The sequence below is a fragment of the Syngnathus acus genome, chromosome 4, assembly GCF_901709675.1.
Source record: "Syngnathus acus chromosome 4, fSynAcu1.2, whole genome shotgun sequence".
Taxonomy (NCBI): Eukaryota; Metazoa; Chordata; class Actinopteri; order Syngnathiformes; family Syngnathidae; genus Syngnathus; species Syngnathus acus.
This window is the reverse complement of record NC_051090.1, coordinates 6,245,392-6,257,827: the sequence shown is the minus strand read 5'-3', so window position 1 is coordinate 6,257,827 and position 12,436 is coordinate 6,245,392. Positions and strand designations below refer to the sequence as shown.

Below are 12,436 nucleotides of genomic sequence, written 5' to 3'. Positions count from 1 at the left end.
AATTCCTGACAAATACACGTCATTTCCATTTAAAACTTTCCCTTTTAGGTCTTTTGTGCAATTTTGACCCTACACAAAATCGGGTACATTAAATCTTGTGTACTGTTTGTATACACATTCAGATTGTAAACACACTAACACTGGTCAAATCATGATATATATATATATATATATATATAGTGGAAAAGCCTCAGTGGTTATAGTTGAAAGGTGAAGGCGGCAGCACATGCCAACTGTTGCTGCCAATATACGATACCGTATTCGTGTGTGTTGGCTGTTCATTAGTATTCTTTTCCGACTCGGTGTCCCTTGCGGCAGCTTTTCTCGGTAGGGGTGTTCACAGACTTGGACTGGCTTTGTGTGCGACTATGATCTTCATGTCTTGTGATCACAATGCGATTGGAACACTCTGGCTGTGCCTGTTGGTCATCCGTAAAAGCACTGCAAGCAGCTAACGGTTGGAAAATTGCCACAAGCCTCATTATCTGGCCACTAACCTTGAGGGTGTGGCGATTTGAGGGATAGCTTAAAGTTTGTGTGGTGCTTCTATTAATAATATCTCATTTCTGCTCGGCATTACCGTCTTTTCGACGCCAGCGTATGCCTCGTTAGTCTGTTCTCGAAATGATTAGAAGGTTGTGCTGGATTTATGGTAAAAAAGTGACATTGAAAAAGCTTAACTTTATGTTCTGTATTTTGGGAAAACAGAGTTCAGTCTGTTTGTTATTAGCATCTGCACTGAGTCAATCAAAGTTGACATATTCAGCGGGGACAACGCAGAGCTTTGCACAAAGTTCTTCAATTGCCTATTTACATTTGAAAAGCAAGGACGTGTGTTATGAAATTGCTTCCCAGGTCTTAATTGCACCGAAGGCATACCAGCTACCATAGCAACGGTTACCCATTTGTACCAATAATTTTTTTTTATACCTCCAATGCCAAATTCTTTTTTGATTATATTACTTTCATTCAACTTTGCTGACAAACTCGGAGAGTAAATGATCCTCCAATATCGTCTTCCTGTAAGTGTCACACAGGCACACCTTGCGGTGTAAATGTCAGACCTGTTTGACACGGGTGAATTATTAATGATGACACGCTGAAAAGCCATTTTCCATGCCACAAAATGACATAATAGTTAAATAATTTCCGGGATAGAGGAGGTGCTTTAGTTTGGTTTTACCGTTCTCGTTTGATGAGAGACTCATTTGTTTGCAAGATCGAATGTTTTTGTGATTTTAATAGAAGCAGAAAGAAATCAAAAGACCACGTCTGAATGTTCAGTTCAATGTTGCCTCGGGTTGCAAAATGAACTGTGGGTTGTCCACTCAGTTTGTGACAAGACAATTTATTTGAAGTTGCTACCTGTTATAATGTGGCCGGTATGACTAACAGAAGACCTTGGTGGGAAAAAGAATATTGAGTTGATTTGCAACATTCCTTGGCCTTGTCGACAAATAAGATTTTTGTCACAAGATTTGTTTTCTGATGCAATATCAAAACTTTAATCTTGTAATTGTTTTTTTCTTTCCAAAGTGGCCCTAATATTGCTGTGTAAAAATTAATAACATTAGTGTTGCTGTGCTGCAAATATGTCACATATCAGGAAAGTCATTTTTAATTCAACATGTTTTTACTTGTACTGTATTTTTGTTAGAAAAAAACAAAACATACACACAATCATTTTCTTGGGCAATATTTAAATGAGCACGTTCCTATTTTTTGTAATGTCATTCATGAGCTATTTAAGTAAGCCTAGGAAAATCGGCATACATGAAGGAGATTCAAACCCTGTACACCAAAAAAAAAAAAAAAGAAGCCAATATTGTCAATGGCTTCTCCATGTTTATGCATTTGTAGATCAGAGCGCCAACACTACTCGCTGGCCTAGATTTCGCCTCACCAGGGTGTCCTCGTTCCCTTTAATCCCCATCCATTTTAGAATTACATCCCTCGGTATGTCGGAGCCATGCATCTTGGGTCGGTGCCCCGCTTTCCAGACAACACCTTGCGCTTTTGTGAAAAATGTTCGCTGCTTCTCGCAGCACACGCCCTCATCTGCATTGCACATTCAGATAAGCTAAAGAGGTATGATTGTTTCAATACTTGCATAAATCAGTGCTGAACAGATGTTTAATTATTCAACTCAATGGATCGGCTGCTAATTCACTTGCGAAACACAAATACACAGGAAAGTGATTAACACATAATATTAGCTGCACTGCTTCCAGTGCGCGCGTGCGTGCGTGCGTGTGTGTGTGTGCTCGGATGTTTTACGTTTCATCCAATCATATATCTGTCCCTCTGTGCTGCTGCCATGTCAATTTAATCTGCCCAGGGCCTTGGTAGTGCTGTAACTTTAATGATATTACCAACTGCTTCTACAGCTAAACAATTCCAAATTTCTGTCCTCTCATTTGTTAGCCAGAGCAGCTTTGACTAGAAAACCACATTTGTAGCAGAGAAACTTGTCATGCCCATTGTAGATGAATTTTACAATATGTGTAATAAGGGTGATATGCTCTTTGTCACTATTAGCTTCCTGGTGGAATTAATTTCTCTGTGCAGCCGAACTCCCTCGTGATACGAAACCATTTCGTATTGGAAGCAATGTGACCCTTCAACTCACCTCACAACACTCCATTTGCTTGGATATGAAACATTTATTCCTCGAGCAATCCGGAAGTCTGTGTTGATGTCCTACTTAAACCAGAACATATCTCACATCATATTTCACTTTGTTTGTATGTGTGGTCAGCATCAAGATCCACATCAGTATGAAACGTTCCTCCAGGCTAATACACAGAAAGCCAAAGTGCGTGTGTGTTCAGTGCTATTCATCACTTGCCGTCTCCACTACTTCCAAACCAGGAGCCCTAATATTGCAGCAAGCCTTGACTTATGTTCCTTTTAGAAGGGGGCAGTTTTGACAAACGACAAGGAGGTGCGTGGTAAGCAAAATCCCTGCTCATAAATATCCACCATAGCAGCAAAAACTGGACTTTATTGACCTAGCTCTGACCCCTACTGGAGCCAAATGGAACTGCTGATAAACTGCGCAGGCCCATTCATGATCAGTCATCCCTAATTATGGAATTTGAACGTTAATGTTTCATGTGAACTCACAGCTAGGCACTGATAACAGAGTGGGATCAATTAAAAAATGATGCTCTTGTGGATTTATGACGTCACTGTCATCATATCACACCCACTGCAACACTATAATTCCTATTTTTTTCCAAAGGTGAAGTCAGTAAATATAATCAACGTTTTAAAATGGAGAGCCTGATCATTTTTAATAAAGTTGTCCAGCTGCCACCTGCTCAGAATTATCTTCACCAACCTTGCCCGCTGAATTGATATGAGAACATCGATCTCCTGCTGTCTGTGTGACCATCAACACATTTTTCCTTTACTAAAGGTTTTATGTTGCACTGTAGATGTACTCGGTGATGTACGCTCCATTAAAGCTAAACACAGGCAGTGAGCACAAAAGTCTATTGATTTGGTTTATTGGCGCTGTTGGACAAGATTAGAATTGTTTCATTTTATTTTGTCCTGCGTTTGCTGTTGCAATGTTTGGGAGAAACCTTTGGTGCATTTGTCTTAAAGCTACTCAAAGCAGGAAGACAACAATATTTCCCAAATGTGTTTGTTATGAAAGATGTGCTTTAGTAACATTTTCACTGCTGTTTTAAAAATTGTCTCCATTAAAGAAAAAGATAAATTGGTTTATTATTATTATTATTATTATTATTATTATTGACCCTACTGGAATAATTAAATTATGTCAATGTAGTATTATTGTCTGCCGCTAGAGGGAGTTATTTCATTACCTTTGCCTGTTGCCTCAGCTGACATTTTTCAATATCCAAATTAAAGCCGGGTATCAATGGACTTTGTTGAAAAAAAGAGCAATTGTTGATTTTTTTTTTTTTTTTTTTGTAAATCTATTCAAAGTGTCAAACAAAGAAATCACGTTCTGTTTCCACTCAGCATACTTAAGATGTTTCTACAGACTAATTGTCCTCCAGTGGTAAAGTCTGTTGATTGGGCACACGCACTTGCCTACTTTATTTAAGTACAGAAGTTCCTTCAATAAATTGATCATCAGACACAATTTGATTGCGTTCTCCAACAATCTGTTGCATCTCCTCCTCTGAGCATGCAATATGGGGGAAACAGGGTTGAACATCATACTTGAACAAAAGCTGTTCCTCTGCCTCCCATGGGCATCGTATATATAGGTTGTTTCATTATGATGTAGGTTTACCGCAGCAGATTCACGGGGCTGGGAATAGAGGGCATGTCAGTTGTGTTGCTAGGTAACGCCGAGGAGGAAGACAACAGAAGGAAGCGGGATTCTTGGGTGGATAGAAAAAAAAAGGGTAACTGTCAAAGAGGTTAAGAAACAAGGAAATAATAGTTGTTGTGGAAATATGAAGCCAGACATATAATTGCTATAACTGTGCCGTAGTTATTTTTTTTCTTCATGCAAAGCTGCACATGCAAGGTCCTCTCTTATGTTCCAACCATTACCATCTCAATGAAGCTAAATTTAGTCCAGCCCCCATTCCCCCCCTCAGCCCCTTCATGTGGCCACATCAATAGGTCCGCCTTCGTGGTCCGGCTGTGCTCATGCGTTTGGCCAAGCTTTGCCACGTCTCTGTCCAATTTTGACCAAGTTTTGGGCAAACTTATCAAGGCTGCCTAACAATTCAGCCAAATGACAGATGCTGACATTTTCAAGATATTATGTTATGAGTTTTTTGGAGGGATACATTTTGAAATATAATATGCTGGCAACTAATTTTGGGAGATGACCTTTTGTTTTGTTTTTTAAATACAGTTTTATTCGATACAGAGTAGTCATTAAATTCTGGTCAACTGTAAACAAAACCAAAGAACTTATATTTAAGACAAAGCTGCATTCTTTTTCAAAATTGTGGAATACTATTTATATATGTTATGCTTTAAACCATTACATAATAAAATTTCAAAAATGCAAACAATTACTTCCTCGTTACTTTAGTGACAATAAATCAATGGAAAGAATTCCGAAAATGAATCCACTGCTCATCTCCCGCATCCGCGCTTTCCATTGCGTCTGACACGCAGATGAAAATGTGTTGACAAGTGATGACACCGCATGAACGCACACAGATACATTCCTTGTTTGACATCACAGCTTCGTGCGAAATCGCCATCATAGCTGTTCAACTATACAAGCAAAAAGACCTCCACTTCCTTTAAATAGCACTTTTTGTCCCATCCATCTTTTTCTACCTTTCTGGGTTGTGGCAACTTGAGCTGTCTGATTGCAAATAAAACATTACAAACTTATTTTGTGGTGAATTTTAAAATATGTAAATTAATGCCTGTTAAAAACAGCTATTTGAAAAGTAATGTGTCTTGACTTTCATTGAAACTTTGACTATTCCTCCTTTTCACTTGTCACTTGTCTCCTGACTGTTGCCCTCATGAGACAAAGGCTGTTTTCATTCGGGAAGCCTTCTCGGTGGAAACAACGATAACGACCAGATTTCAGACAAGAGCCTGCCAGGTATATGTGACTGTGTTGCCGTGTTCTATTTTTAGATCCAAATCTTTGCATCTCAGTGTTATGTGCCACTAAGTCATGTTACCGGAACAGACCCCTACATACACCACCCTGATCACCCTGATCGTGTTTTATTTATTTATTTATATTTCTGTTAACATACAATACTCTTTATTATATATATTCTTTATTCCTTAAAAAATGACTAAAATTATCTGCTGAAATTAACCTAATTTGATCGCCTCCAAAAGTCTGTGTTATATGGCATAATGGATTCAACACACCAAAGTCACTCTAAAAAACAAAACAAAACAAAAAACAGTCTTGGTGCAAGAGGAAAAAATTAGACTCCATGGAAGAGGATGCAAATGCTTGGCTCATTGCCTTTTTCCCCAGGACGTCGACATCATCCTTACTCCCTAATCATTCCCGCCGGCATCACTTAATTACCATAATAACCTCTTCACCTTTCAACAAAAAAAAGCTGCGCGTGATGCGCTCTCTCAGCCTGACTTGAGGACAATGAACTGCAATTATTTACTCATTTCAATTACACTTGTAATCTGGGGGACCTGTTGGGGATGGTGAGCCACTCGTTTGACTGCAGAGAAAAAAAATCTTGTTTTGAATGTTGATGTGCCACGCGGAAATTATTGATCGGTGTCTTTGTCATGAAAACTTTATTATGCAGTACCAACACAACGCTGCAATTATTCACAAGTGTCTTCTTGGTAATTACTGACATCATTCATCTTTAGAGATAAGAGTCAGATTTTAATAAGGCGCCACATGAGAATTCTACTTTTGTATTATTTTTAGCTGCAGGCTTAATTAAGGATTCCACAACCATCTGAGACAAGTGACACATTTTTTTCTCTTTTTTTGGAAGGGCCTGGAACGGATTAATTGCATTCCCATTATTTTCAATGGGGAAGTGTGATTTGAGAAGTTTTTTTTTAACATATCAACGTGGTCACTCAAGAAATTTGTCTCCAGGCACCACCACATAATCATTTTATAGGAAAAAACAACCCTCACCTTATCATTGCCAATATAATTAGACACATTTGAATATGTTCTTCACATTGTTGTGTAAATAATAACAGGGCATTCATTCTCTGCTGTGTGAGTTGCATTCATTTGCTAAATATATTTGCTACCATCATGGGTTTAGTGAATAATTTTTCCAAATATATTTGGATCTTGACATTTGCATTATTGTGGTCTCGTGTTTTGATGCGCAATAAAAAAAAAATTAAACAACCTCCTCACGTCTTTATGCAACATCCAGTGGTTTATTTTCTCTTGATGTAGTTGTTTGCGTATTACGAAACCAAACTGCATTTGGACTAGGGAAAAGGGGGCGTGATGTATTTTCATGAAGACACATCGTGCACGTCCGGTCTTCTGAATTTTGAGTGCGTGGAAAGAGTGAAGGAGCGGTGGCTTCCCTCCCTCCCGCTCCATTTCAGTTTTCCTTTTTTTGGGGGGGGAATGGCAAAGTTTCTTCCAGCGCGTTTTGTGCACGAGGAATGAAGCGCTCTTAAGTGTAATTGATGGATTATTTCAAAACTCGTCCACTCGATGTGACCTGTTGCAGTTTCTTTCGGATTTTTGAGGTGTTCGTGGATTCTGAACCCGTGTGCTTAGGATACATTTTACGCACAGCAGTGGTGGTCAACTCGCTGTGTGTTTTTCTTTTTTTTGTGGGTAGACCACACGAAAAGACAGCTGAAGATGCTTTTATGTGTTTTTCCAAACGAAAACTAATGATGGACTAATTGGTCACTGGCAGCAATCGAGCGCAGCACCGCGCCCCTTTTAATAACCTCGATTCATCTCATCCCGCCCTATTGCTTCTTTTCTTTTTGTTTTTTGGTTTGCCTGGACAGAATGGCCCGCTTCGGAGACGACGTTCCGGTCTTGTTAAGCAGCGGCGACGGCGGCTCAGAGCGCAACAGGAGCCGCGATGGAGCTGCCGCGTCCACAGGCGGCGCGTCCCCCGCAGCCTTCAAGATGACCAAAGCGCAGCGTGCCCGCGCCATGGCCTTGTATAACCGAATCCCCGTCCGGGAGAACTGCTTCACCGTCAACAGGTCTCTCTTCATCTTTGGGGAGGACAACGAGGTCCGCAAGTACGCCAAGAAAATTACAGAGTGGCCATATCCTTTTTCTTGAACATGTCCAAGTTGCTTTTAAAGAGTGAACATGTCCAAATATCATCTCGCAAACTGATCCAAGAAACAATATGCGTCAGATTCAGCACCGGGATTACACCGACCAATTTATTAGGTACCCCTGCACAGCCATTTGAACCAAATAGCTTATCAAAGCTGCCCAAGTTTAGCGAGATATTAATATAACAATATGTCCTAATGCAAAGTGTTACCAAGAGATGACGCTACGCAAACGCGTAAAATTCAGCACCGTGGACAGCGCATGCACATTGGACACTCTATTACGTACACTTGCACGCTGTAGTTGGTGGAACCAAACAATCTCACTTATTAGACAATAATGCAATTTTAAAGATTGGATAGGCTTTAGTAATATAAATTAATGTGTCAGTGTTGTGGTATTCCCAAACTTTTTTTTGTAGCGCCCCCCCCCCCCCTTTTTTTTTTTGGAGATGAAATTATTTATTTTCAGCATACAGTGTACAATTCCTCACACAACCATTCCTTTTGAAAATATGATATTATCTAGCCCTGTTGAGAGATAGTTTTTACAATTCATGAAGCAACTACATTATTCCATCTGTGATCACAAGCAAGTTGGCATGTTTGGGTGCAACCAGGTGGCCAGGCCAGGTGTGGCCTGCTATTGTTGTGCATAATACAGCAGCCTTGTGAATAACTGGATGGGATGCTACTGGTTTAAAAAAAAAAAAAGAAATATTGTGAGCTGTCATCCATTGTTTCCTCTGCATTGGCCCTTTCAAAGGCATGATTAAAAATAGAGCTAGAATGAAATCACCAAGCAGTTTTGGGGTTCTTGCTGTTGTTTTATGACCCAATGACAGTATTTGAATCATCATCACTGTGCAATCAGCTTTAAATCAAAGTGTTATGTGGCAGGAAGGGGAGCAAGCAGACTGACTAACGTGCAGGTTTATGTGCTGTCTGGGAGGGAGTGTCTTATTACATCTAATGAGCTCTCTTGTGCATGGTGAACATATATTTTGAAGAATTATATGGGAGCATATCTGATCGCTGTGTCATATACCATCGCAACAAGTCGTCACTCACTGTATTATTGGTTAACTAATATACTTTATGGAGGAGACATGCTTGAATGGGGCTATGCTCTGGTCGGTGAATCAACGAGAAGGCAGAGAAATTGTCGAGGTGAAGCGGCCATTGACACAAATATTAAAAACACAGTTGTGTTTTGATCTGGAATTTTTTTTTAACTTAAAACAACATGGCGAGATCGTAGCTATATTGCAATAACACAATGTGGAAAAAAATGGATGTGGGGAAAAGGAGAGTGTGGATATTGCATTCATGCATTTTGGCAACAGAGACTCTGCACACTTCGCTTTTTAGCCAATCATTGTAGACATTAGACCTTTTGCAGTACAGTATTACCAAAATTCTATTTGCACACATTTTTCTAAGGCCCCATCTTGTCCACACCTTAAGCTCCGATCTGTCCACTATAACAATGATGAAAAGCCAATATTAGCTTTGCAAAATGTTAGCCCCTACGGGATCAGCGCATGTTAGCTTGCTTTCAATGTTAATATTGTTCCTTTAAATTGACGAGTAATATTCAAATATCTTCCTCATTCATATACAATATATCAGAAGGAGATTTATTGCATATTATAATTAGTTGGATTGGAAGTTGAAATTACCTGTCAGAATGTAGTTAAAACTGGGGACGCACGCGTGCAGTTACCGCGGGAAATCTCCAAAAGGTCAAATGTGTGTGAGCATCACTCGCCTCTCCGTGAGTGGATTTTTTTATGAGTGCTCAATGAAAATAATTCCATCACTTCAACATAAAAAGTCTTAAGAGAACATTTCTATCAACAGTCTGAGGTTGGCGGTAATGCCGAGAGGAAGTAGCACTAACCAAACACCCGGGACGAATTTAGCGTTGAGGGAAGACTGACAGCTGCTCCCCCTTTTTGATCTCCCTGAAGCGGGAAATGCCCCATGGAGAAAGTACACCTTTAAATAATTGATTTATGGAATGATTTATTTCATTATTTTCCACAATTGGCTCTCTTTTATAATGTTCCAATTGTTAATTATTGTTCATTCAACAGCCTTTAATAACTCTAAGTAAAAATAATGAATTATCCACCAAACAATCTATTTCCATTTTTCCTATCTCAAAATATCCAAATTTGACTTTGACTTAAAGAGCCGTCTGACTGATGGGTGACTGCATTAATCTTCAAAATTGATTCTCAGAAGCAACCTGCTGATGTGTGAAGGTGACGTGTCGCAAGGGGGATGACTGTGTCAAATATAGTTAACGCTATGTCGTTTAAGTTGCAATCTTAATGTCACACTCTTTTTCAATAGCTCAGTCTCTGAAAGGTCTCGTACTCGCCTTTTGGGGTTCAATGTTTCTATTAGGTGAGTCTCAGGAGACTGCAATCAAAATGCGTGGATGCTAAGTGGAGTCGGAGCATATTGGGGGTTGTGCACGGCATCACGACCGGTCCCCATGGCCGGGCACTGTGTCTATTTTTACATACGTGTTTTGAAGGATTGTGCGAGCGTCAATGTGACTCACAGGGTCGTTTACACAGTGCGTGACTGATGAATCATGAGGCTACAGCACTTAGGGAGCAGTGGAGTGCTTACGTTATAGACACTTGTTGAGTCGCTTTAATTTTTAACTTAAATGTTTTTATTCTCTGTTATCAATCTAAAAATGTAAAAAAAAAATAAAAAAAGATTTTTTTTCCGCATAATTTAAGGGATTTCTTATGTTTTTCTCAAGGATCAAGAAATATAGTACACTATACACCCCATATTTTTTGTCTGGCTGAAACGCATGTGCACTTTTTGTTGCAAATATAATACTGAGAACGGATTTTTCAACTCTAGAAAAAAAAAAAATAGCTGCAACCGGCAAGCACACTTTAGCTCCCACAAAATCAGCATGGATTCTATTTTCCCTCATGAAGGCAGCACTTCATTGTCATGCCGCTGAATTAAACATTTCAGTTCACGTGAGAATGAGTGTATGTGGCGCATGCAACAAAACTCAATGCAGCTCTGCTTACCATTTGACTCTGACAATGTTTCATACGTTATAGTCCTGTCATCACTCGAAAGGGACTTAGGATGTTCACCCATTTGAGTTATCAAGTCGTGAGTGGAGAAATTCATTGAGGTGGTGGCTCATTAGTAAATTAGCTGCCCTGTCCATTCATGGAAATAAATAACATCTTTACTGGCTGCTTTAATTCATATTTGGTGGCTTATTGATTGATTGATTTAAATCCCAGTTTCTTGCAAAAGCTAAAATTAATGAAAGAATAATCAAGAAAATAGCCACTCCTCTGCTCCAGTAACCACTCCGCAGTATTGACTTTATGCTTCAAGTGAAACCTGTTGCCGTGGATACCTCCTTCCTCTCCCCATTACATCCCCTTCCATCGCTCCCTCCTGTTGACTGCTGTTTAAGGACATGAACGTAGCATTTATCTTATCAGCGTGAGATGGAAAAACACAATAAGAACAAAGACGGCACCTCATGCTGATGCAGCTATTATCTCATTAAGACATTTTTTTTTTGGTGTCTGCTACTTGCTGATGGCCTCACAAATGTGTTGTAGTTCCCCTGAAGGTAATGCACAGTGTGGCCAGTGTTCAAGTTTGAGCTGGTGGGTGTTAACATTTCTATTTGCTCTTTTTATTCAAGCTCTCATAACTCACATGCCCCCGAGTAACCCCGCTGGGTATCACCAGCCGCGCGATATATCGATCTGTCCGGTGTCAGCCTAATTTGGTCTCATTGCCTCCCACTTCTTCTTCTCCTCCTCCTCCTTCTCAGCCACTTGTTTCGCAAGCATCAGCCCATCTCCTTCCCTATTATCTGGGACGCCGCCTTTCTTCATCCCTGCCTTCTGCCTCTTGTACACAGTTTGAGGGACACGGTGCAGCCGAGACAAGGCGACAGTGTGACTGGTTTTATAACAAGGCTGCTTCATTTTCTTTTCTTATGTTATACAGAGGAACAGTAATGGCGGGACTTTCTCTAGCTTACAAGAATGACTTTGTAATAGCAGTGTCAATTTGATTGACTGCATTAGAAGTCGGGTTCTGGAGGGAGCAAAGAATAATTGGGGTGGGAAATATGAGCGTGTGGTACCAGTTACACAGCTGAGTGGACTTGTATTATATATTTCAGATTATATTATATTTTATTATATTTTTTTACATTATATTGTATTATATTTTATTATATTTTACTATATTATATATTATATTGTATTATATTTGTCTTATTTATATTGTTTAGATATTTAATGCGCTACACAATTTTACATTGATTTTAGTTGTCATTTTTACGCACCTTGCAAAGCGCCTCTAGGAGTTGCAACCAAATTTTGTTAGAATAAAATTGATAATGGCAATTCTGATTCTGATGGATTGACCAGATCGCATACACTCAATGGCCATAAAATTAGGCACATCTTGGCTCTTGAATTGTCATTTGATTATTGATTGTTTTGTTGCTGATTTTTCCACAACATGGTTCCATAACTTCCTCCCGTCACTCCGTTTGAGTACATGATCCTCGCCACCATCATCGCCAACTGTATCGTCCTGGCTCTAGAGCAGCACCTACCCGCAGAAGACAAAACGCCAATGTCAAAGAGACTGGTGAGGCAGAACACAAACATTC

At 39.6% G+C, this 12,436-nt stretch overlaps 1 protein-coding gene across 3 annotated transcripts in view; it reads left to right on the top strand.

Moving 5' to 3' along the window:
• The window catches only part of LOC119122300 (voltage-dependent R-type calcium channel subunit alpha-1E), a 49,612-nt gene that overhangs the window by 8,270 nt on the left and 28,906 nt on the right, over positions 1-12,436 (top strand). For all 3 annotated transcript variants that reach the window (XM_037250635.1, XM_037250633.1, XM_037250634.1), the window contains exons 3-4: positions 7,453-7,722; positions 12,309-12,414. In XM_037250635.1, coding sequence (XP_037106530.1) covers positions 7,453-7,722; positions 12,309-12,414 — 376 coding nt within the window. The remainder of the gene's footprint in view (positions 1-7,452; positions 7,723-12,308; positions 12,415-12,436) is intronic.